The sequence below is a fragment of the Pleurodeles waltl genome, chromosome 4_1 (assembly GCF_031143425.1).
Source record: "Pleurodeles waltl isolate 20211129_DDA chromosome 4_1, aPleWal1.hap1.20221129, whole genome shotgun sequence".
NCBI classification, from domain to species: Eukaryota; Metazoa; Chordata; class Amphibia; order Caudata; family Salamandridae; genus Pleurodeles; species Pleurodeles waltl.
In genome coordinates, this window is record NC_090442.1 from 588,411,735 (window position 1) to 588,437,754 (window position 26,020).

Here is a 26,020-nt window from a genome sequence, read left to right on the forward strand (position 1 = left end):
AAAGAAAGGAGGTGTGAGCATCGACGTAGAAAGGGTCACCTGAATCTTTACGGTGGGGAGACCACTTGCAGAATGGGCAGTGCCATAAACGGTCGCTCAAATCTGGGCAGAGTTGTCAGGCTTCCGCTAAGGGGGATCTAAGCGAGAGCAGGGCTTCGAAGGAGTAAGAGATGGAAAATGTCAAGACTGGACCAGAGGGACAGGACCGTGGCCCCGTTCTGGCACGGACGGGCGCAGACTGGCTTGCCCTTGGTGCGCCTTTGGCGTGCCAGCGGCATGTCCGCTGCGCTCCCGCAGCATCGCACTTTTGTGAGGGTCTGGAAGCTGTAAAATCAGCCAGCTAGACCACCGACCCTTCCAAGATGGCGGCCTCTAAGTGTGCCGCCGTCCTGTAGGAAAAATGACAGCCGTGCTCCCACCAGCCAGCAGCCAGTAGAGACACTGAGGAGGGAATAGGAGGGGAGGGGGAGCCCCGAGTGCAAAGGGAGCTGTGCAGCAGCAGGAGAAAGGCCACTGAACATGGGCAAAAGGAAAATAAAGACAAAACGATAAAAAGTGCTAAGAATTACCCACAGAATAAGACACAGCAGAAATTCAAATTACAAAATTTATGACAATTTTAAAACTGCTAAAAATCGCTAGAAACATCAGGCATAAGTTATGGGGCCAGTAGGAAAATCACCACACCGACCTAATCCTGATTGGTATCAACTGCGCTCCCGCAGCATCGCTCTTTTGTGAGGGTCTGGAAGCTGTAAAAACGGCCAGCTAGACCGCCGACCCCTCCAAGATGGAAGCCGCTAAGTGTGCTTGAGACCATTGCTGTGAGAGGCACTGTTGTAGTGTTCTCATGTTTAGTCTTGCATAAGGTACTATTGCTATGCAGGATGACAATATTCTCAATAGTTTCATGATAAATCTTACAGTGTATTGTTGATTTGGCTGCATTTGTGGTATGAGATTTTAGAAAGCTTGTATCCTTTGTGTATTTGGACAGGCTAAGGCTTTTTGCATATTGAGAATAGCACCTAGGTAAGGTTGCACCTGTGCTGGCTGAAGATGGGATTTTTGGTAGCTGAGAGTGAACCCTAATGTATGTAGGGTTTTCTATTGTGTATTGTGTTGTTAACATTGTATAAAATTGCTTGATTTTATTAGCCAATCGTCTAGATAAGGAAAGACATGTATGTGTTGTTCTCTTAGGAAAGCTGCTACTACCGCTAGACATCTTGTGAATACTCTTGGAGCTGTTGTTATGCCGAATGGCAGCACTTTGAATTGGTAATGTTTTCCTGCTATCACAAACCTTAGGTATTTTATGTGAGCTGGATGGATGGGTATATGAAAATACGCATCTTTGATGTCTAATGCAGTCATGTAATCTTGTTTCTGTAGCAGTGGAATGATGTCCTGCAGAGTTACCATGTGAACGTGTTCTGACAGGATATATAGATTTAGTGTTCTGAGATCTAGAATGGGTCGGAGAGTGCCATCCTTTTTGGAAATGAAGACGTATAGTGAGTATAGGCCTGTTCCTTGTTGAGAATGTGGGACCAATTATATTGCCTGTTTTAGTAGTAGTGATCGTACTTTTTGTTGTAATAGAACATTGTGTTCTGGGGACAACCTGTGGTAACGTAGAGGAATGTTTGGAGGGGTAGAAATCAATTCTAGGCAATAGCCATTGCGGATAATTGAAAGTACCCATTGGTCTGTGGTGATATTTAGCCATTAGGAGTGGAATTGCTGCAGTCTGCCCCCCACAGGAGATGTGTGGGGTTGCAGCATGCTTAATAATTCACTGTTTTGACGGGGTCGTGACTTGTTTTGAGGCCTGGAATTTGCCTCTGGCTCTAAAGTGTTGGCCTCTATAAGAGCCTCTAAATCCCACTCTATAATACTGCTGTTGTTGCCCTTGTTTAGACTGGGAGTGTGAATTGTGGCTTGAATCCTCCTCTAAATTGCTGTTTACCAAAGGAGGCTCTGTAATGTGTTGTATATAAGGCTCCATTGCTTTAGCAGTGTCTGAGTCCTTCCTGAGTTTTTCTATTGTGGCGTCAACCTCAGGACCAAACAGGTGGTTTTTTGTTGTTGTTTTTTTTTATATAGAAAGGCATATTCTGTACTGCCTGCTGGATTTCTGGGTTGAATCCAGAGAAACGGAGCCAGGCGTGTCTGCGTATGGTGACAGTAGTATTCACGCTTCTAACTGCTGTTGATGCAGCATCAAGGGCAGACCGTATTTGGTTATTACTTATGGCCTGACCCTCCTCAACAATTTGTTGAGCTCTTTTCTGGTGCTCTTTTGGCAGATGTAGTAACAGCGCCTGCATCTCGTCCCAGTGGCCTCTATCAAACCTTGCTAGCAAGGCTTGTGAGTTTGCAATTCGCCATTAGTTAGCTGCTTGTGTAGCCACCCTCTTGCCATCAGCATTGAATTTCCTACTCTCTTTGTCAGGGAGAGGGGCATCCCCTGACGACTGACTATTGGCCCTTTGTCTAGCGGCACTCACAACCACTGAGTCTGGAGGTACTTGGTGGGTAATGTAAGCAGGGTCTGTAGGTGCAGACATATGTTTTGTCAATGCGAGGTGTTAAAACCCTAGCTTTAACTGGCTCACTGAGTATCTCATCCACATGTTTTATCATGCCAGGTAGCATTGGGAGGCACTGATATCATGAGTGCATGGAGGATAAGGTATTAAAAAGGAAATCCTCTTCCAAAGGCTCACTGTGCATAAGTTCCCCGTGGAACGCTGCTGCCCGAGAAATAACCTGCGTGTATGCGGAAGTGTCTTCTGGTGGGGAAGGTTTGGAAGGATATAAGTCCGGGTCATTAGCAGGTATAGGATCTGGAGCATACAGATCCCAAGGATCAACCGTATCGCCATGAGAATATGTCTGTGAATTAGTTGGTGAAGGCAAAGGTGGTGGGCTAGTGGGTGGTGGCGAAAAAGAAAGTTGTGGTGAATGAGGGGAAGAAGTATGCATAGGTAATGGCTTCTCCTTCCATTTGAAAATCTTTGCTGGTGGTGGAGCAGTATCTAAATGTTCCTTAAAAGCCAACCTTCTCTTAGTCTGTAGAGGAGGTGCAGTAATTATTCTGCCAGTCTCTTTATGGATATGGATATGGATCCTTGATTGTCTCTCATCCATGATTTCAAGTATGGGTTGAATCTCTGTGTCCTCAGAAACATATTCAGATGGTTTCAATGATTTAAAGGACTGTTCATCATATGATTTAGAGCTCTGCTTAAGATGGCTCAAAAGTCCTTTTTCTTCAGAATAAGAAGACTTTTTTGGCTCCGATGATGGCACTTTTTTCAGGCCCGAAAATACAGCCGGTTGTTTCGGCTCAGAGGCAGGACGTGGAGGTTTCGGCTCCGAAGAGTGTGGACGCTGGCTCGCTTCGGAAGTTGGGCTTCTGGTGGACTTGCTGAACTCCGGTATCAACGGAGGTGTGGCCTTTTTCGGCACTGAACCCGAAGGTCAGTCGACAAATATTTTCTTGCGGGTCGAACCATGGCTCTCTGGCAGTGGTGCACCCAAGGCCTTCGAGGACTTTTTAGGGGTGGGTGTAGGGGCAGTCGTACTCACGTGCTGACCTGCAGGGACAAGTGTATCTTCCTCCAAGTCTTCTTCGGAGTTGTTGTCTCGGATGGAAACTGCAGTCTGCGCCTGTTCTTCCTCCATGGTGTCGGTATACACGGTACTCTTTGATGCCATTTCCAGTCTCCTGGCTCTCCGATCACGCAGGGTCTTCTTGGATCAAAATGATCGACAGGCCTCACAATCCTCTTCTCGGTGATCGGGAGAGAGACACAGATTACATACGAGGTGTTGGTCTGTGTATGAAAATTTTGCGTGGCATCGGGGACAAAATCGAAATGGAGTCCAATCCATCAGGCTTCGACATGGTAGGCCCGAACAGGCCCAAGTTGGGTGCACGCGCCAGAAGGGCAAAATTTGGTTTTCGACTGTACAATCGGTTCGACTCTGTAAACTTCACACTTGTATAGCGCACTACTCACCCGTTAGGGTCTCAAGGTGCTGTACGCATACCGCTGTGGAACCCCTCCTGGCTTTTCCCTGTGAGGAGCCCACTCCTGGGCAACCCCCAGGGTGAAGCCAGGCATCCAAGCGCTGTCAGGGCTGTTGTGGAGCTCAAGCAAGCTATTGCCTAGAGTTACAGAGTAGGACCCATTAATTAGATTAGGCACCAAGGCGAGAATGATCTGGTCCAAGGGAATTGAGCCCAAGACCCGCCGAGGAGGGAATTGAACCCTGGCCCCGGGCCAGCTCTCTGCATCAGGGTCTGCTGCTCTAACCATTGTGCCACACTTCTCCACACTCTGGGTGGAAACGCTACTGAAACAATACAGACGGTCAAAGAAAGTTATTTAAAGTTTCTGATTCAAACTCTCGGAGCGAGAGGAAACACGTCCGAACCTGACAGCAGAAAGAAAACAATCTAACAAGAGATTCGATGCCCATGCACAGTAGGACCGAGAGGAGGAGTAACTTGATCCCGTAAGTCCAAAAAAACTTCTTCAAAGAAAAACAACTTGTAACACTCCGAGCCCAACACTAGATGGCGGAAATAATGCATAGCATGTATATCTGCAGCAACACATGCCATCGAACATATATATATATATGTATATAAACACATACACACTTTCCTTTAATATACTTAGATTTTGTTCTAAAGGCATGTGTGGTAAAGGCATATTGGTAGTAAAAGCATGGAGTGGTAAAGAGTGCATGGTAAAGGCATTCCGTTGTCAATACAGCTTTGTAAAGGCTGTCTCCCTAAATAAGCGGATTGAAACTGAACCTTAAGCGTGCAGAGGAAGTTCACCTAAATCTAGCCTATCTGACAGCAAGTTAAAACAGCTGTGGCATAACTCACCTACTAATGACGACAAGACCTACAAAACACTAAATATTAACACTATACCTTGGATTAACGCTACAATGCCTTTTATAACAAATATAGGCCATTTTCAGAGGCCATCTCTCCTAACTCTAATCCACCACTTTTAACCCATATTTCTTGCCACACAGCACTCAGCCATCACAATCTTCCAAACACTAAGCCTGAAATAACAGTAAAACTGGGAAGTCCAGTAAAGTCTGAACTCCAGTCATCGTCATAGCTGTAGGAATACAACAACAGCCCCACACCAGTCATTCCATATCTACTGAATGCTTTCCTCAAACAAAAAATTGTTACCTCATCTGTTCCAACATACAACCGTCATATATTTCTCAAGAGAACAAATTCAGAATCAAAGGATCCTTCAAATGATATAACCCACCACGCACTCAGAATTCTGAAAAGGGATGTCACCATCAGGAGTATGTGAATCTAATGAATTATCCTACATTTGCAAACTGTAGGAAAGATCTGCAAATATGACAAAATCAACATTTACCAACCTTCATTAAAACCTCACGTTTGTGTTCCTCACCGGCCGGCAGTTGTAGGTGAGTGTTTTGTATTGTTATATTATCTACATAACATCAATAAAAAAAGATTTAAAAAACCTAAAACCTCACGTTTCCCAGAGGCACCTATGATCCTTGAACTTTCTGCTGCAAATAGCACAGCAGCTGATCAAGATATACCAGTGGATTTTCTGTGAAACCGAGTGGCGGCGTCAGGCACTGCTAGGTTGGATCAAACAGTTTCTTTCTAAACAATGAAAGAATATCAGACAATCATCTGCAATTGGTTGCAACAGTATGGACCATAGGCAGCACTTGCACCACCAAATCCAAGATCCTATAGGTGTATTAATCCAAGAGGCATGCGGTGTTCCCCAACCAAATTGCTATGCTGGTGGAAGAAAACATCATCTTACCCAAGGTATCTAGCCTTTTGGATTTCCTATCTGGTGGAGTGGTAGGGAACGCAACAGGGTTGACTCAGGAAGTGGAGGCTTGAACCACCAAACTCTCTGGGGTGGAGTGTTGGGTGAAGAAACTGGGGCCCCCAGAAGCACAGCCAGGGTGCACGGGAGCTCCTATGCATAGCTTGGACCAGGCTGCGAGTAGGGCATCAGGAAGTGCTTCATTAAATCGAAGTAAGGGTTCAGAGGGGGAAACTCATTTGAATCACCTCTGTCAAGACCTTTGCCTTGACTGCCACTGAGGTCAACTGAAGTTCCAGGACCTCAGACACCCTTTGCACCACCATAGCAAATATGACACTCTTCCGTAGCCACGGTATGTGCAGAGACCAAACCAGTGTCTAGTGAGATGTCTAACCCACTGGCACCTGCCAGTTCCTCATACCAATTGTCCTCTGCATCACCTAGGGGACTGTGGGATACATAAGGGTCCTCAGACCCCTCCCATTTGTCCACCTCTCCGGGCCTGCTGAATAAAAGAGGCACTGGCTCCAACTCAGAGGGCATAGTCCCGGTTGGTGCAAGAACCAGCATCAGACGACACCCGTCCAGCTCAGTGTTGGAATCGAGAATGCTGATGGGAGAGAGACACCTTGGGGAGTCAGTGGTGCCGGGAGCGTCAGTACTGAGGTAGGTGCGGAGGAAGGTTGCAGTCTTGTGGGGGGCTGCTCCTGACCCAGCACCAGATCCAGGGGGACCAACTGGCACCAAGGGCGAACCTGTCAGCATAAATCCAGTGAGGGCTCCTTCTGAACCGATGCAGCCCTAAGGCACTCCAGTGTGATTGGGCCACCCAAATATGAGGTGCATGGCTTTATAGAACTCTTAAATTGGGAGAGGGTCACTTTGGCTCCATAAAAGTTAGGGAGGCATGGAGCAGACACAAGCAAAGGCGCCACAGACTAACAAGGCCTAGATTGCCAACGCTCCCAGCAACTTGCCTGACAACTTGGATGGAAGCAGTTTAACCACAGACCTCTCCAACTTTTTCTTTTTGTGGGACTTACGCTATGATTTGGATCGAGACAATGGCCATTGGGTGTGGCTCCGCAAGCAGTTTCGGGACCTTTAAAGGGACTGGGATCGTGAGCATTGCAGAATCGTCCGACATCGGGCAGCAAGGCGCTTGAGAGAACACTCCCTCAGCACCTTCAGGTGCATGGTGCTGCAGTCTTCGCAGGTTTTGCCCACGACAGGCATCACATTGTTTGAAACCTACTGGTTTCTTAGGAGACAGTCCTATCACACCAGGAGAAGACATTCCAAATAAAGAGTCAACAAAAAGTCAAGAAAAAGTCAGTTAAAAGTTGACTGATGGGTAGAGCTTCACAGATCTGTGCTGTCTGGCGTGGAAAAAAAAGAACTGACATCACATTTAGTTGACACCTACATAGATACTGTGCATGTCTCTATCAGACAATGATCGAAGACAACCAAGTGTGGAGACAAATGGCAATGCTGGTGCCAATGGCCCACTAGATGGCATTCGTAGTGTCCATCCCACAACGAATCGTGAATTTGGCTGTATCATAACCATCCTGTATGGCTTGAGTTAGGACAGCCCTGAGGTCTTCTGGGATACCTAGGAGGACCTGAGCCACTGACTCTCAAAAAGCATGTGAGCAGCAGTCACGCAGTGGCCATTCACAGATCTGAAAACCAAACAGGTGAAAGAAAATACCCTCTTTCCAAAGTTTTCCAAATGTTTGGACTCATTGGAAACATATCTGGGTTCACCCAACTTGTGGACACCTGTACCACTAAGCTTTCAAGAGAGGGGTAATCAGAGAAAAATGCTGGGTCGCTGAGGGTAGGGGGGTGGTGCCTCACAATTTGGCGAAGACCGGGGGCTAGGGCAAAGTTTGTCCCAGACCACAATGAGGGTATCTGTGAGTGCTTCATTAAAGGACAAGAGGGGCTCAGTAGATATCTTCCCTGGCTGGAGTACTTCCATCAAGACATTGGTTTTGGCCTCTAAGAATGGGGAGCTGTAGATCAAGAACTTCAGCAGCCCTACAATATGACCACTGTGTATGAAGCACTCTCCTCAAAGGCAGTACTAAGGGATGAGAAGCTGCCAGACTCGGGGGATGTGTCAAGGATACTGGTTTGTTGAAAGTCAGCATACCTATTTTCTTTATGATATGATTGCTCGGTTTCATCATCCACATTGTAACTGTTATCCAAATCCGAACCAAACAAAGAATGCAACGTTTGTGTCTTTCCTTGTGGAGTTGGCATCAAAGCTGAGGCTCCTGGAACTGCTGTGGAGACGGAGACAGAGTTGGTGCAAAAGCCAGAGGATGACCAGTGGTCCAACTGGCACCGAGGGTGAACCTAACAGCAGTATGCCAGATGGGGGGTGGGCCTCGGCTCCTTGGCCCCTGTAAGTGTGCCACAGAGAGTCAGAAGAGATCTGAAGAGTCACAGCATGGCCTAATGGAACTCCGATCTGCCACAGTGTCACAGATGGCCCTGGAAACTCAGGTTCTGTCGGGGGAAGTTGCGGGATGCGCTCCGAGGTCGACCGACTCCAGGTCCAAGACTGAGTGGCATGGCGATATCCATAGCAGAAAGTGAGTGGGAGAAAGGGCTGAACCTCACTTGGATTTTTTTATATTGCTTCTTCAACTTAATCGAAAAGCTGGGGGGGCAAAGACAACCAACCTTGGGAACGACAACTGTGACTTCTGGACTGGGAATGGGACCGGCCCTTCGACTTGAACAAGTCTCATTGCGGTGTCTTCCAGCGTTTGGAGATGTACAGCTTTGCCTCGTAGTCACCTATGGCCTTCTTGTTAATCAACACCCAGTCTGAGTAGTGGCTCGCTCTGAGGCAGCACAGGCAAATCTGATGAGGATCTATCACAGACATTTGTTTGCAACAGTCCTTACAGGGTTTGCAACCTGTCATGTTGAGAGGTGACATTTCCCTCACACAGTAACATTTTTGGAAAAAAAATGTCTCAAGGAGACGAAAGGTAGCACTGGATCTGTGGCTGCTGGTGGGAAAGAAGAACTAATGTCAGCACGCTGTAGGGGTGTCTATGTGAGCACAGCACATCATTTCCGGAATGGTATCAGTGAAGAGCCCCCACCTACCAGCACACAGAGGTACTTCTCAAAAGTTTCCAGATCCAGTCTGATGTCTGGAGAATATTCAAACAGTGAGGAATCTGTGGTTAGAAAAGTGGCACATGTAGCAACCGCACTATCCCACCTGCATGGCCCCAACATTTAGTATACCGCACTATCCCACCTGCATGGCCCCAACTTTTAGTGTAGTGGTGAGGTAGGCCTAAAAGAAACATTTTACCCTGAGCTCTTCTTCTCTGCCCAAGTGACAACAGTAGTTAAGGACAACTCAGAAATTACATGCACACAGGAAACTCCTCTCTCCCTCTACTTTAGCAGGAGACTGATCATGATGACCTTGGACTATTGCAACAGAAAATGTGTAGGTTTTTCCAAGAGCAAACAAAAATAATTACAAAGACGGGGCACCAGCCTACATGGTGATCATATGAAATCTATCAACATGTTAGCAGGTCAAGTTCCAGTTGTCATGCATCATGCAGCAGGTGTACAGGCAAATGCTGCATCAACCAACAAAATTTGGTGCAAGTCGTATCTCGTCCAGAAACCGAAGATAAGAGTACATGCTTACATTGTGACAAATAAATATTAAACAAAATAAAAGAAGAAGGCAGATCCTTCAGGGTCCGCAACTTTTGTATAATCTCACTTCATCACAAGGCCCAGCTAAACTGTGTCTGTAGCATCTTTACAACATTATTACTCTTAACATTCTTTTTCCGTGCTGAGGGAGAAGGATGGCCTCATTTAAAAGGTCCACTACTGCCACCTCAGCAGTGGCAGACAAAGGGGAGCACTAAGTACCCTCCTTCTGACGCGAGAGCACTTTGAATGGACTGTACAGAAGAAAATACAAACCACTGCCTTCTCGTCACAACATTTAACATTACTTTGACTGTCTCTCATAGTGTTTTTTTTTTCTCTTTTTTTTTTTTTTGTTTTAAATTTTTCACCACATTTTGGGTTCACTACATTGGGCTACAATGAGTGTATTTATGGCGTAATTTAAATAAACAGAACAGCAGCAATAGACAGTGAATTTCATTACGTCAACTAAAAGTAACTACTAAATCCACCATACAGTGGTTACATTTCAAGTACAGAACACTTACACAAATTATTATTGGCTGTGAAAAACAGATGCTCAGTGTACAAAGAATGAAAAAACACTCACTTGCCCCATTTACCCTAGGTATATATGAAAGTTCACATAAGGCCCAAATTTGAACTCACAATATTATGCCTCTAACCATGGCTACATATGGGTGTGTTTAAAAGGATTATCTTCAGACAAAGCCAAATCGGAGAAGAGTTGAGAATGTATATTGTTTGCAGCAAAAGAATCAAATCAGGAAAGCCTCATAGTGAATTAAATGTAATGTGTTTAGTTGACATTTTCCATTTACAGATACACAGATGTTATACCGTTGTGCTCATGATTCCAGTTCCATGGGTTCTGATAGAGTTGGCAATGTGCCGAATATTTATTGTGTTCAAATGCTTGTTATTGCTGGTTCTCTCAATGAAGATCTATTAAAACAAGCAGTGAAGGATTAGTAAGTAGCTATGTTTGATGTACAAAATAAACACTGAAAAATCATCAACAGAATTACATGGGTGCCCCCCTTACCTGATTATTGAGATTGTAGAAATAGCGGGACACAAACACATGGATGTTTCTCATGATTTCCAGAACATCCAAACCCTAAAATGAAACGAGGTCTAAGTAAACAGTAAGACATTTTCATCCAACAATGACCGATTCAGGACTTGTTATCAACCAAGAAGCCTAACTTGCCCAGTGAAATCAGAGTCATAGATATAAATGGTGGGAAGGAGATTATTGCATAGAGAAAAGTAGTTTTTGATAATAAAAATGGGGACTGAATGTGCAAAGGCGTTATTGCATAGTTAAAGGAGGCACTTGTAGATAAATATGGCACTTTATAGTCCTAGATCTTTTAGACACTGGAAAGAGAGAGGAATTAAAGTTTATGGAAAGTAGATATTGCACAGGCAATGTACCGTATGAGAAGGAAACATTACTTACTTGTAATCCTAGTACTTTATCGTGGTTATTATTTATAGATATAGTAAGATTAGAATATCTATCGATAGGGCATAAGAACATCACATTTCAAAAGAGGAAATATGGACAATTATCACTTTTGAGAAGTATTCCATTATGAAAACAAACCTCAGAGAAGCCAAGTTCTCTGTCCTTCTTAAAGCAAATAAATCTCTTGTTTAACATTCCAAAGTTTAGAGGACTGAGAAGGCCAATTTAATTGCTTAAAAAAAAAACAAAGATGGAAATGGTGCAAGCAGACATCTAAAGATCTTCACAATCCAGGATGGCAACATCAGTTACCTCATTAATTTTGTCATGACAGTCTAAGTAAGGATCCAAAAAAATACACCTCCAGTTAGACAATGTTTTTAATGGGAGAGAAGGGGGCTAGTTTCCTAATTCAAAGCAGATAACTTTAGCGACGAAATGGGATTACAGGTAGGGAACTTTCAATTCTCCATTAGAAGATCCCTCCTATGCAGTTGGGGAAACAAGGAAAGTAAAATAGAATACCTCATTATGTTAACGAGTGCACAGAGGAGGCTCACACATCAACTTGTCCAGAATCTATACTGTAATGATCTACATGGGTAAGGGCCCATCACCAGGTGGCCCCTTTGCAAATCGAATACATGGGGCTATTCTAAAAAAAAAAAAAGATTGATTGATTCATGCACATAATGCTAATTCCTACGACACACTCTGGCAAGGTCATGAAAAAAAGATTCTGGATTGGAGAACTACACCTATTCCATGCAATACCACAAAACCACCCTGAGATGCCAGCCTAAACTGTTGTCTCTGAATTATGAGATGGAAATGCGATATCAAAAACTACTGATTAGCTTTGACCTAGTAGTGGCTTGTAGAGACACTGCACAGAAATGGGGAAGCCCATTGGTATCTACAATAGAGCTGTTGTGCACTGACATGGAATGTTGAGTGGCAGCTGATAGAGTAACACTATTATGGAATGGCCAGAGAAATTCACAAAGATACATGGTGTCAGTGCATATCTCAAGTTTGACTTAGCAGATTAAACCATGTGTGTTGGCAGGAAATTCAGATGTCGAGTCCAACCCCTCCTGGACACCACCGACAAAGCCTGCAGCCTGAATCCAGAGGACCACCCTGACCATGAAGATACCAGACACCTAAGGGTACCCTTACACCCGCAGCCAACTGGCCTTGGGGAACCCAGCTGACAGTCTAGCGACATCCAGAGGAGCCTCAACTTACATGTCCTGCCTTGGTATTCTTCAGCCGACTCCCTGGCCCAAGCCTGCAGCCTCTTTGTGAACCTGGAGTTTCCACTGAAAAGCAGGGTGCGCCCGACACTGTGTCTGCACACTGCACCCGGCCGCCCTGTGCGTGTTTGGTACTGACCTATGCACCCCCATCCCCCAGTTCTAATCTGAATCCCCCAGGGCACATACCCTAAGACCGCAGGTACATACCTGCAAACTGTTCACTTTCGAGTGCCCCCAATCTCCATAGGATTCCACTGGGCACCCAACACCAACTTTGACCTCTGCACCTGGCCTGCTCCATGTTGCATGTGGTGTCTTCCTAAACTTTTCCCTGTGGACACCTGAACCCCCAAGACTGGGACCGTAAGTCCAGTACTTACCTGTAAACTGTGTATGTACCCACCTCCAAGACTGCACTGCCTTCAATAAAAATTGCACTATCTACTTTTGATACTGAAAAGTATTACTTACCTGAAAACTGTTTTATCTGTGAATTTCAAACAAAGTGCATTTGATACTTGAAAGTGATACATTCTTGAAACTGTACTTATCTGCAACAAAGATCCTTTTGGTTCAAGAAATAAAGTAACAAAGTATATTTTTTATACATAAACATTGGCCTGGAGTTAGACACTGAGTGTGTGCCGTACTCCTTGACTGTGTGTGTACAACAAATGCTTAGCACTACCCTCTGTTAAGCTTAACTACTCTACCACACTACCACAAAAGAGAGCATTAGTAGTATCTACTTTAGCCTCTGTAAAGCCTCTGGAGATCCACTGGACTCTGTGCACACTATACCTTACATTACTATGGTATATACAGAGCCAATTTCCTATAGGGAGTACCTGCATAACAGATGCTGTGTCTCAGTTATTTCAAAAGGAGACATCAGTCATTATCAGAACTTAAACAGGCACGAGGATTAGTTTTTAAGTCAGCAAATATGGAGCCTATGCCAATGTTGAAGTGGTCGGAAGGAATGTGGCTTTCAGAGCAGTTTGGAGGTATGGGCCAGCAAGGGGCTCAATGAGGTCAGCAAGGGCAGGCCCTAATGGTAGAAGTCTGACTTGAGCCTTAGTGGATTCATGGGGCATGGAGGGACCTGGAGTCATCTGGGAAAGCTGCAGCATGGCTTTCCTGAAGCCACCTACCGCTGTGGGGACAAGAGTAGAATAGGAAACTGGGGATGAGTTGAGACCAGCCGCAGCATAGGCCTGGGGCCAAGCTTAGGGGGTGAAGTCAGATCCTTTAAGTGCAGACTATGTGACTTCTTCCTGAAGAGTGGGTGTTGGGAGGGAGAAGAATCCCGTTCAAACTTCTGACGTTTATGGCAAGACTTGTCTTTCAGCTTCGTCTTCAACTTACATGAAGACAGTGACTTGGCGTGAGACCAGGACCTAGAGCAGAAGTGTCCCCAGAGTGTGCAGCATGACCTGCCTTACTTGTTGCATTCTTCACTGTACAGATTCGCCGTAAATTCCTTTATGGCTTTCAAGTGCATCAGAATGCATTACCCAGGATTAGGAGTCATGCTTGGACCCTAGGCAAAACAAGCAGATGTGGTGTGGGTCCATAACTGACATCTGTTTTCTGGAGGAGCAACACAGTTTAAGCATGTGGTCTTCTGGGGAGACAGTCATAGCACACTGTCTGAAAATATATTTTGAGGTGGGTATGACACCAACAAAAAGAGATAGGAAAGAAAAGGGCTGATGTCAGTTTGCTGGAGTGGCAACTACATATAGCTTTGTGTCCATACTTCCAGAGGCAGTTTGAGGTTTGAGTGAGTCAGATAGAGCCATCCACTGCTGTGCAGGAGCAATTGCTGAAACAACTGCATATGCAGTCTGCAAGATGTAGAGGATGAGGAATCTTCAGTTAGCGGTATCTATCAGAACACTGTAAAATAAAGGAAATCTACATTCCTAAATGTACGGACTTTATAAGAGACTAGATTCTTGGAATGTTAATGACTTTGAATATACCTTTTTTAACCTGCAGAACAGTAAAAGAAAAGCACACCATACAAGAAGTTTCAGATTGCTTCATACTAACAATGGAAACAATAATAGCCCTAACAGTTGCTCTTTGCATGGTTAGTTTTTGGTGGCAGGTGCACTCACAAGTCAGGGCACACACAATGGGCTCCAGAGAGTCCTTTGGCCTGTGGAGGCTACTAGCCTGAGAGAAGTGAGACATGGCAAAAGCACCAAGTGGTCTCCTGAGCTTGGGCAGCAAATAAACAATTTCTCCTCCAGCCAACATGATTGTACTCAAGGCAAAGAATCAATATATATTTTTTCAGAAGGCTGAGGAAAGCAGTGGAGGTAAGAAGTGCCTTTGAAGCCGAATGAATGGGTCCTTTATCTAGGTGTCATTTTGTTGGTTCCTGGGCCACTGGCTGAGGCATCCTAGTGGCTCTTGGACAATCGCTGTCCATCGAGATGACCTTCACAGAAATACTGCCAGGCAGCTGTGCCTTGGCTTTTGCCTATAGATCAAGTCTCCTCTTTTTGGGCACAGTCAAGCTCCTTGTAGGAGGGCTGGCTAAGTTTAGGTGTTACACCTATGATGTGGCACCCTATAGTGAGTCCAGGCAACCCTTAGTGATAGTGTTTTGGTGCCTAGATAACCAAAGCTCTCTAGGGGCAGCTGTGGAGAGCAGCTCAGCCTTGGCAAGGAGGAGTGTAAAGCACCTACAATACTACAATAGTCAGTGATGTTCACACAAGAAAGAACCAAATCAAGTGTTACAAAAATAAAGTAGTACTATCCTAACATTGGTATATCTCCACTTGGAAATAGCTACACACAGTAAATATATTTAGAAACTAACAGGAAAATCATAGAAATGCATGGGACCCTATTGGGGGGGTGGGAGAACCATATACTAAGAAAGTGGTACAAGAATGGAGGTGCCAAACGAAGGTAAATGTGTTAGAATCCCAAGAGCTGGTGGACTATGAACTAACCAGAGGTAAGCATCCGAAATCACACAGGCATCCGGGTGCAGAGTTGTTAACGAACCAGGTGTACCATAGGCTAACACAGGATCGTTGCAGTTGGAATTTTCAGGATTCAGGACCCTTACCAGAGGATACCAAGGAAAAAAGAAGGTTTGACAGTGCCACCACCCGTGGATAACCAGGAAAGTGGAGCTCCTACACCAGGGAGCCCAGGTGCATAGGGGTGAAGTGACTCTGGAAACGTTTGATGGTAGTCAATGGGTGCCTCACTTGCCCAGCTGCTGTTGCGCCACATGGACCAAGTTGAGGGAATCCAAGGGCAGGTTCCAGACTAGAAGAACCTGAAAAAGAAGGGGACAGTGTCTAGACCACTCAGAGATGTCAAGGCAGGGCAGGTAGGCAATGCCCACTCTCCTAGAGGTGAATTTCCTGCAGGTCAGTGAAGGAAGAAGTCCAGCTGCGTAGTCCAGGAGATGCAGGAAGATCCTAGGAGTTGCCCACGAGCTGTACCACATCAGTCACTAGATTGCAGGAGGGTCAACCGGACTACCAACAAGCACTGGTAAACGCAAGAGAAGTTGCAGAGAAGTTTTGGGGTTTTTGGGGACTAGTAAGGAACGAGAGACTCGACCTTTGGAAGGGAGTCAGGGCAGGCACTCAGCACACAGGAGAGCTAGAGGAATCATTGGAGCCCCCATGAGTGACCCTCTGGCAGCACTCACAGGGAGTCGCAGGGAGGCCTCAGCAGCACAACAAAGAAAGAGTCCCATGCCGCAGGAGTTGTAGGATGGAGGCTGTTCTTGGAGTTGCAGAGTGGTGGACGCTGAGGCTTCTTGGAGCTCAAAGATCTCCTGGAGGAAAAGCCAACAATTCTTGGTAACAGCAACAGTCGCGGTGCACAGGGTTCTATTCCAGTGGCTGCAGCGAGGGCCCACCGTCTCCCAAGTTAGTCAGAAGACAAGCTGGACCTGAAAAGGACCACAGAACCAACACCTGTGTTGCAGAGCCTTTCGATTGTCGTGGAACAGCATGATTCACCAGCCGGTTGTTGTCGTCTTAAGGTGCCTGTGGATGGAGGTGAGTGACTCCTTCACTCTAAGGGAAATTCCTTCTTGCTTCTTGATGTAAACAGAGTCCTTGTGACCCTGGAGGATGCACAGCCACAAATGTTGCAGAATTCTTGCAGGAGCCAGAGAAATAATGTTGCAGTGCGAGCCCTCCCAACTGGATACAGTCTTGATTCAGTTCCTAAGGCAGACCAGCAGCAGTTCCCGTGGTGAGGAGCAGAAGAGTCTTGCAGTGATTTCCTTTGTAGAGTCTTGCTTGAAGAATCTAAGGACCAGCCCTCAGGGGAGCCCTTAAGTAACCCCAAAAGGTTGGACATAGTCTGCGGTGATCCACCTAAAGGGGGAGGGAGGGGGGGGGGTGAAGGGACGCCACCCACATGGCCGAACCAGTCAGCTACTCGCAGAGGCCTCTGCACATCTTATTCCCAAGAGGGCAGAATCTAGTGGCCACCTGGCAGAGCTCTGTGAGCCTCCCTAGTGGAGGAGCTGGACAGGGGGGTGGTCATTCCCGTCTCCTTTGTGTGGTTTTGCGCCAGAACAGGAACTGGGGGGTTCCTGAACTGGTACAAACTGGTTTATGTAAGGACGGCACCAAATGAGCCCTTCAAAGCAGGTTGGTGGGACTGAGAGCCACCCCACCCCCGGCCGGAGACACCTAGTTCTAAAGGAGAGGAGGTCACACCTCCCCTCCTGTAGGAAGCCCTTTGTTCTGCCTTCCCCTGCTTGAGTTCAGCTCAGCAGCACGAGGGCTGAACAATATCTAGGGTCGGCAGCAGCATGGGCTGGCATGCAGGCCCTGCACGGCTGTACAGGCAGATCTGGGGGATCCTCAAAAGGATCCCAGAGAGTACATGGCATCAGTGTAGTTGCATGATTCCAACATGTTTGATACTAAACACACCTAGGTTCGTTGAAGCCATTAGTTGAATTACTCATGTTGACCAGTGTCCACTACATAACTTAAAATGATTTCCCCGCACTTAAAAAGCCCATGGAATGGGCTCTGGGGTTTGTAGGGGCACTTCTGCTCATGCAGGGGTGCCCTCACACTCAGGACCATGTACCCTGCCCTTGGGCTAAAGGGCCTACCATGGGGTGACTTACAATGTCCAAGTGTAGTGACCGTGATATAAGGCAAACCTATATCTGAAGTGGAAGGGGCATGCACTATTTTACACAGGCTGCAGTGGCACGCCTCCAGACAGAGTTTGCATGGGTTTTCTATGGGTGGCATAATACATGCTGAAGCCCCTGAGAGGCCCCTGGTGTACCAATGCCCTGGGTACCTAAGTACCATATACTAGGAATTTACATGGGTGCATCAGTATGCCAATTATGGGGTGTAAAAGTTACCATGTAACCAAATTTAGAGAAGAGAGCACCGACATGGGGGGTCCTGGTTATCAGGATCCCAGTGTACTACAGTTTTAACACAATGACACCAGGCAAAAGCTGGGGGTAACTATGCTAGACAGATGCTACTTTCCTACACTCCTCATCATAGGCAGATGGTCTCCCATCTCTCCACGCATCTAGGCAGTAAGATTGATTCTTCCCAGTATCAAGCCCGGTCTAGATGGTGACTGGCCAGCATAGAGCGGCTCTGCTCCTGACTCCTCAGAGTCTTTTCTCCTGATGCTGGCCTCAGTGTCAAATTCTTAAGAAAGCAACTAGCTAAGGAGACCTATTCTTCTTTGGTGTCCAATCCTGGCCAATCAGAGAGGCTGCACTTTTTGAGTATCTAGATGTTCCTCTAGTGAAGGTGAAGCACTCTTCTAACTGCTATGTCCAATCTGTTGGCTCGCTGCCTTGCTGACTCCCAATTAATGTTGTAAAATGGCTCAGGTGCAAATGCAAAAGCCCTATCTTGAAAGCCATCTCATATGAGGATGTTGGTCATAGGCAGATACGGATGTTGTGTCCCTAGTTTCCATGGAACGTGGAAAAATACAGAGTAGAATGTGAGCGCACAGGAATCCTGATGGCACTGGGGTTCCTGATGCAACAGTTGGAGTGAGAAGGTCAGTGAGGATGGAGGCAGGGCTGTGTCAATAAAGTAGTCTTTCCTTCCAACTGTACGACATGTCTATTTACTTCACAAAGGGTGGGTTTTCCTACAGCATGGGAAACTCATTCACTTCAAAGAGGCATGGCCCCTGGGCACACCTAGTTTTAGGTAGAGGGGCAGAGGAAGCGTACATGTGGGCCCATATGTCCTAATCAACAGCACAAACTGTGCAACAATTGAAATCGTCATCTAGTGCAGCTGCACATATGAAGTGTCCATCAATCCATTGCACAGCATGTCTCCAACCCCACCCTTCACACACACATAATATTCAACATAGGCAACATTCATCTATACCCTACACCTGATGAAAGCAAACAACAAAGAGTTTGTCTTCTATAGGAGCATAGGTAACAAGAAATGTTTCTCCAACTACAACATACAAAAACAATATGTTACTGACATAGGCAGGCTACATGACTGACACCATCCCAAAGAGCTCAATCTAAGCGTGATGCCTTCTGGCCAGTAGTTGTGTCTATTCAATGCAATCGCACGGACATAGGAGGAAAAAGGAAGTAAGGAGCAATGAGAAGAGGAGAAGGAGCAATGAGAAGGGGAGAAGTAGCCTATTGGGTACTGGAAATGGAGGAAGCAAAAACCACAAAAATTGCAGAATAATGAGAGAGATGTAGAGCAGCATCACAGAGAAGGAGTCAGAATAGAAAAGGGAAGGGAGGATACAACATAAAGGCACAGTAAGCCAAATTAAGAGAGTTCTGTGAATACATCCCAAGGAAGGAGAAATGAATAAAGACATTGGAAGGAGAGGGAGCAGCAAAAAAATTAAAATAAAGGAGAAGGGGTTTTTACTAAGCCAGAAAGAGGCTGGGCATTTGAGACCTCCCTTCCAGCAAAAAAGTTTTAAAAAAGAAACAAATCTAAACTATATTGACTACATAAGCATTTGTTAGGTTGGATTAATCAACCATGAAAAATGTGAAAGTGGAATTGTCCGATGTAATTTGTCAGTCCTGCAATCATCTTTTTTGTCAACATCATATAGATCCCTTAGGCTATGCCAAAGCCCTCCATCCACACTGCAGCTATTCCTAAGATTAAGGTCCCACTGAGGCATGAAAAATGGAGAGGGAGGAAATACATGGGTGAGACCTTTTAGGAATCTATTCACAATAGGAGATTTAAAGAGTGAGGGCTGATCTGGTAGCCTAAGGAAGGCCGAAATAGCTGATAAATACCATTTAAGGGTGCCCAAAGCAGGGCCCTGCTGGGCCAAATAAATAATGAACAATAGAACCTCACAGAGGGGATCAACAGAGTTGTTGGTGGAAGATCAAAAGTCGTCAACTGTTGCTTCTCAACCTCCACGCATGAAGGCGCAGATTGGACAGGTTTGGGTGGAGAACCGTCCCCTGCTGCTGCGACAGAAGAACCGCCCGAAGAGGCAGTCTGAGTGGAGGATTGTAGGAAGCTGGCTCTGTAAATACTATCTCAAAGTGAGAGATAGTGTGCACAGAGTCCAGGGATTCCCCAAGAGGCATGACGGAGGCAATGATAGATAATACTAATGCTCTATTTGTGGTAGTGTGGTGGAGCACTTAGGGTTATCAGAGGGTAGTGTTAAGCATTTGTTGTACACACACAGGCAATAAATGAGAACACACACTCAATGACTGAACTCCAGGCCAATAGGTTTTTATATAGAAAAATATTCTTTTCTTAATTTATTTTAGAACCACAAGATTCAAATTGCAGATAAGTACATTAAATGAAAGGTACTTTACATAGGTATAGATAGGACTTCGAATCAAAACTGTAATGTACACAGTTTGGCATAAAATGGCAATAAGCTATCTTAAAAGTGGACACTGCAAAATTCAACAGTTCCTGGGGGAGGTAGGTACAGTTAGGTTAATGTGGTAAGTAAAGCACTTACATGTTCAGTCTCCGGGGCATAGGCAGCCCACGGTTGGGGGTTTAAGTCAACCCCAAACACCCAGCACCAGCAATACAGGGCCGGTCGGGTGCAGAGGTCATAGAGGAGACCAAATAACATGGGTGCCTATGGAGACAGGGGGTCCTCGGATTCTAGTCTGCTTACAGGTAAGAACCTGTGTCCTCGGGGAGCAGACTAGGAGGGGGGGTCCCAAGCAGGCACACAAAACACACCCTCAGCGGCATAGGGGCACCGGGTGCAGTGGGCAAACAAGGCATCGGGTTTGTAATTGAAATCGATTGAGGGACCCGGGGGTTACTCAGACATTGCAGGCAAGGAACAGGGGGTTTTCTCGGGCCAGCCACCGACCGAGCAATGGTGAGGGCCGCCTGCTGGTTACTGCTGCACGGTGGTTCGTTCTTCACGAGCCTGGGAGCTGCGGGTGCAGTGCTTCTTTCAGACATCAGGTTTCTTCTTTTCGGGCAGTCGCGGTCAGGGGGGTCCTCGGGATTCCCTCTGCAGGCGTCATTGTGGGGGTGCAAAGAGGTTAGGCCAGGGTGGACACTTCGTCGGAGTCACCTGGGGATCCTCTCTGGATCGTTGGTTTCTCTGGACACGGGCCAGGGGCGTCGGGTGTAGAGTGGTGGGGACTCACGCTTCTGGAGTGAGGTGAGAGTCCCTTTAAAAATGGTTTCTTCTTGCTTGAGGTAGACAGTTCTGCTGTCCTCTGGAGTTCTTGGTCCTTTGTAGTTGCAGGGCAGTCCTCTGAGTCAGCAGAGGTCGCTGGGCCCACAGGATGAGTCGCTGGTGCAGGTTCTTTGAATCAGGAGACAGGCCAGTAGGGCTGGGGCCAAAGCAGTTGTTGTCTTCCTTCTTCTCTGCGGGATTTTCAGGTCAGCAGTTCTTCTTCTTTGTAGGTCATCAGGAATCTGATTTCCCGGGTTCAACTTCGCCCCTAAATACTAAATTTCGGGGTGTGTAGGGCTGGAGGGCAGTAGCCAATTGCTACTGTCCCGGAGGATGGCTACACCCTCCTTGTGCCTCCTCCCTTTGAGGAGGGGGGCACATCCCTATTCCTATCAGGCTAAATCCTCCAAAACAAGATGGAGGATTTTCCCCAGGAGGGGGACACACCAGCTCTGGTCACCTTAGGGGTGGACCTGGCTGATGAGGTGGCCCCTCCTTGTTTTTCTCATTATCTCCCTGGACTTGCTGCCAAAAGTGAGGGCTGCGTCCGGGGGGGACGGGCATCTCCACTAGCTGGAGTGCACTGGGGCGCTGTAACACCAGGCTTGAGCCTTTGAGGCTCACTGCCATGTGTTACAGTTCCTGCAGGGGGAGGTGTGAAGCACCTCCACCCAGGACAGGCTGTGTTCCTAATCACAGAGCGCACAAAGGCACTCACCCCATGTGGCCAGAAACTGGTCTGGAAGTGGCAGGCTGGCAGAGACCGGTCAGCCTAGCACTAGAAGTTGGGCTGGCATGTAGGGGGCATCTCTAAGATGCTCTCTGTGTGTATTTCTCAATTAATCCCGCACTGGCATCACAGTGGATTTATTGTGCTAAGACGTTTGATACCAAACTTCCCAGTATTCAGTGTAGCCATTATGGAACTGTGGAGTTCACGTTTGACAAACTCCCAGACCATATACTCTATATCGCTACGCTGCACTTACAATGTTTAAAAATTTGCTTAGACACTGCAGGGGCATAATACTCATGCACCTATGCCCTCACCTGTGGTACAGTGCACCCTGCCTTAGGGCTGTAAGGCCTGCTAGAGGGGTGACTTACCTATGCCACAGGCAGTGGGTTGTGGGCATGGCACTCTGAGGGGAGTGTCATGTTGACTTAGTAATTTTCTCCCCACCAGCACACACAAGCTGTGAGGAAGTGTGCATGTGTTGAGTGAGGGGTCCGCATAATACATGCTGTAGCCCTCAGAAACAATGGTACATTTTTTAGTGAATGAACACTGGTGCTGGGGCTTGGTTAGCAGGGTCCCAGCACACTTCTCAGTCAAGTCAGCATCAATATCACGCAAAAGGCGGGGGTAACTGCAACATGGAGCCATTTTCCTACACAAGACCCCCCCCCCCCAAACTCACAGGCCAGGAGACTCAGACAAAGCTGGGAAAGTCTTTCTAGTCTGTCAGGCGAGAAAGAGTAGGGAAAATAGGCTGGTTTGTTGCAGGGCCTACTCTCTGCCTTACATCCTCCTGTTCAGGTGGTTCCCTCTGGGGAACTGACCCACTTCCACAGTGATAGGACCTAGTCTGAATTGCCTCGTCTGGGTTTTTAATGCCTTCACCCATTCTCTCTATTTTGGGGTTAGAGGTATCCACCTCTGCTAATCTTATCTTAGCCAGGGTCACCACTAGCTTACCCAAAGAGGTTACCCATAGCTGGAGTAACCCCACCATGACCAACAGGGTCAGGGAGCCTAACTTGATATTTGGCATGGGGTCAGACCACCATGCCAAGGATAGTGCAGCCATGAAGGCCAACATCCAGCTGAGGCCACTGACAGCTGTCAGTGCCCAGAACTACACCTTTAGCTCTTCACCTACAAGGGAAGGGGCTAAGTTACAGGCTTCTTTGGGTTCAGGGTGCCTGTCTGCTGTGTTAGTGTGGGGGGGTTACTACATCTTGTAGTAAACACCCTTCTTGCACTCTTTCTTCTGTTAACTGAGGAGCCACCCACTCAGGTTTAACAGTTGCCTGACTAGCCAGGACGTCTTGTGGGTCAGGTTGGACTTTACCAGTGCCACTTTTGGAGTTCTCCCCTACTGGAGCAGAATCTCCTTGGCTTGCTGGAACCTTGGCTAAGGTTATCCACCTTTCCTACACTGTTTTCTTTTCTTTTTCTTCTGGGGCCTACTTGCAGTAACTGTAGGGGCAGCACCTCCAGAATCCTTAGGAGAGGACTGGCAGTGGACCAGTTCCTCTCTTGGGCTCTGACTAACCTCTCAGTAGTCATTTCCAAGGAAACAATCAAGAAGGAGGTCTGTACTGACTGCCACCCTTCTCCAGCTAAAAGTCCCACCCACTTCTATGGGCACAAAAGCCACAAGCATATCAGTGATCCTCTCTGGGCTAACTCTTACTCTGACAGTCTCGCCTGGGATGTACTGGTTTGAGAACACCAGCCTGTCATGCACAATAGTGTGACTGGCACAACTGTCTCAGGGCAGTGGCTGGGATTCTATTTACCAGTAGGTGGTGGAAGTGTCTACTTCCCCCTGGAATCTCCAACTCATCTGTTGGGCCCTTTCTCCAGTTGAAGGCTATGAGCCCCTCATCTGAGGAGCCATCCCCAATGGCTTCACTGGCCACCTCTGGGATTTTGCTAGGGGGTTTGTTTTTGGGACAAGAAGTGTCCTTGATGTGGTGCCCTGTCTGTCTACAGTTTTGGCACCATGCCTTAGTGGCATCCCAGTTCTTACCCTGGTACCCACCTTTGTTTTGGGATGTGTCTTGGGGCCCACCCACCTGGTCTGGTTTTTGGGGGCCTAGAGAGGACTCTTTTTCTTTGTTTCTAGTGTCACCCACTTTCTCCTGAGGCGGCTTTGTAACCCCTTTCTTTTGGTCACCGCCAGTGGAAGTTTTGGTTACCCTAGTCTTGACCCAGTGGTCTGCCTTCTTTCCCAGTTCTAGGGGAGATTTTGGACCTAGGTCTACCAGATACTGATGCAACTTTTCATTGAAGCAGTTGCTTAAAATGGGTTCTTTCATAAACAAATTATAAAGCCCAACATAGTCATGCACTTGATTTCCAGTTACGCAACCATTCAATGTTTTCTCAGAGTAGTCTACAAAATCAACCCAGGTCTGGCTCGAGATTTTCTGAGCCCCCTGAACCTAATCCTGTACTCCTCAGTTGAGAATCCAAAGCCCTCAATCAAGGTAGCCTTCATGAGGTCATAGGATTCTGCGTCTTTACCAGAGAGTGTGAGGAGTCTATCCCTACACTTTCCAGTGAAGATTTCCCGAAGGAGAGCTCTCCAGTGAGATCTGTTTACTTTTCTGGTTGCACAAGCCCTCTCAAAAGCTGTGAACCATTTGGTGAGGACATCACCATCTTCATATTTTGTTACAATCCATTTTTTTTTTTTTAGGATGTCAGTACTCTCTCTGACCCTATTTAAGTTACTGCCACCATTGATGGGAGCTAAACCCATCTCTTGTCTTTAACTTTCTATGGCTAGGAGCTCTTTCTCCAAAGCCAATCTTTTGGTCATCCTGGCTAACAGGAGGTCATCTTCATTGAGGCTGGCCTCAATACTTCCAGAGGTACTGGTTTCCCCTGTGGAGGAACCGGTCTCTCTGACTATGATTTGTGGAGTCAGGGTTTGAGGGACCCTGTTCTCCCTAATTAGGACAGGAGGGAGGTAATCATCCTCCTGGTCACTAATTTCCCCATCTGTAGGATTATCCTCAGAGGGGTGGTCCTTTGTAAACTCTGCCAAAAGCTCCTGGAGCTTTACTTTGGTAGGGTTGGACCCAGTCTTTATATTTTTTAGCTTACAGAGAGTCCTTAACTCTGACATCTCCAGATGCAGGTAAAGGGTGAGGTTGAGTTCCACCACCATCTCATCTGTGCTAGACATTATTTCTCTAAAAGCTGGGATTACTTTTTAAGAATCTAAAAACTACTTCTAGAACTCAAATCCAAACTTTTAAACTCTAAAAGAAATGCTAACAGGGACTTACACAAGGCACTAGCAGGACTTTTAAATTTTTTGAAAAAGAGCTAAAATTTCAAAAATCAGTTTCTAATGACAATTTTTGGAATTTAGTCGTGTGGTCTGGTATTGGCTGAGTAGTCCAGCAAATGTAAAGTCTTAGACCCCACCACTGATCCACCAATGTAGGAAGTTGGCTCTGTATCTACTATCTCAAAGTAAGAGATAGTGTGCACAGAGTCCAGTGGTTCCCCTTAGAGGTAAGATAGTGGCAAAATTAGATAATTCTAATGCTCTATTTTGTGGTAGTGTTGTCGAGCAGTAGGCTTATCAGAGGGTAGTGTTAAGCATTTGTTGTACACACAGAGGCAATAAATGAGGAACACACACTCAAAGACTTAACTCCAGGCCAATAGTTTTTATATAGAAAAATATCTTGTTAATTTATTTTAGAACCACAAGATTCAAGATTTGAAGTAAATACATAAAATGCAAGGTACTCCACACAGGTAACTAAAGAACTTTGAATTAGAGCAGTAACATACACAGTTTTGGTTAAAATTGCAATAAGCTATTTTAAAAGTGGACACTGTGCAAAAATCAACAGTTCCTGGGGGAGGTAAGTAAGGGTTAGTTTGTCAGGTAAGTAAGACACTTACAAGTCTAAGTTCCTGGGCATAGGCAGCCCACCGTTGGGGGTTCAAGGCAACCCCAAAATTACCACACCAGCAGCACAGGGCCTGTCAGGTGCAGGGGTCAAAGAGGTGCCCAAAACACATAGGCGCCTATGAAGAACAGGGGTGCTCTGGTTCCAGTCTGCCAGTGGGTAAGTACCAGCGTTCTCGGAGGGCAGACCAAGGGGGATTTGTAGAGCACTGGGGGGGGGGGGTGGGGTGGGGGGAGGAACACAAGTAGGCACACAAAACGCCCCTCAGCGGCACAGGGGCAGCCGGGTGCAGTGTGCAAAGCAGGCATCAGGTTTTGTACAGGATTCAATGGAGG

The 26,020-nt window shown here is 46.5% G+C and overlaps 1 protein-coding gene across 1 annotated transcript in view; it reads right to left on the reverse strand.

The window, feature by feature from the left end:
- The window catches only part of WASHC4 (WASH complex subunit 4), a 923,504-nt gene that overhangs the window by 420,503 nt on the left and 476,981 nt on the right, over window positions 1–26,020 (reverse strand). The window contains exons 23-24 of the mRNA XM_069228973.1: window positions 10,642–10,716; window positions 10,437–10,541 (exon numbers count right to left, since the gene is read on the reverse strand). Of these exons, the coding sequence (XP_069085074.1) occupies window positions 10,437–10,541; window positions 10,642–10,716 (180 nt within the window). The remainder of the gene's footprint in view (window positions 1–10,436; window positions 10,542–10,641; window positions 10,717–26,020) is intronic.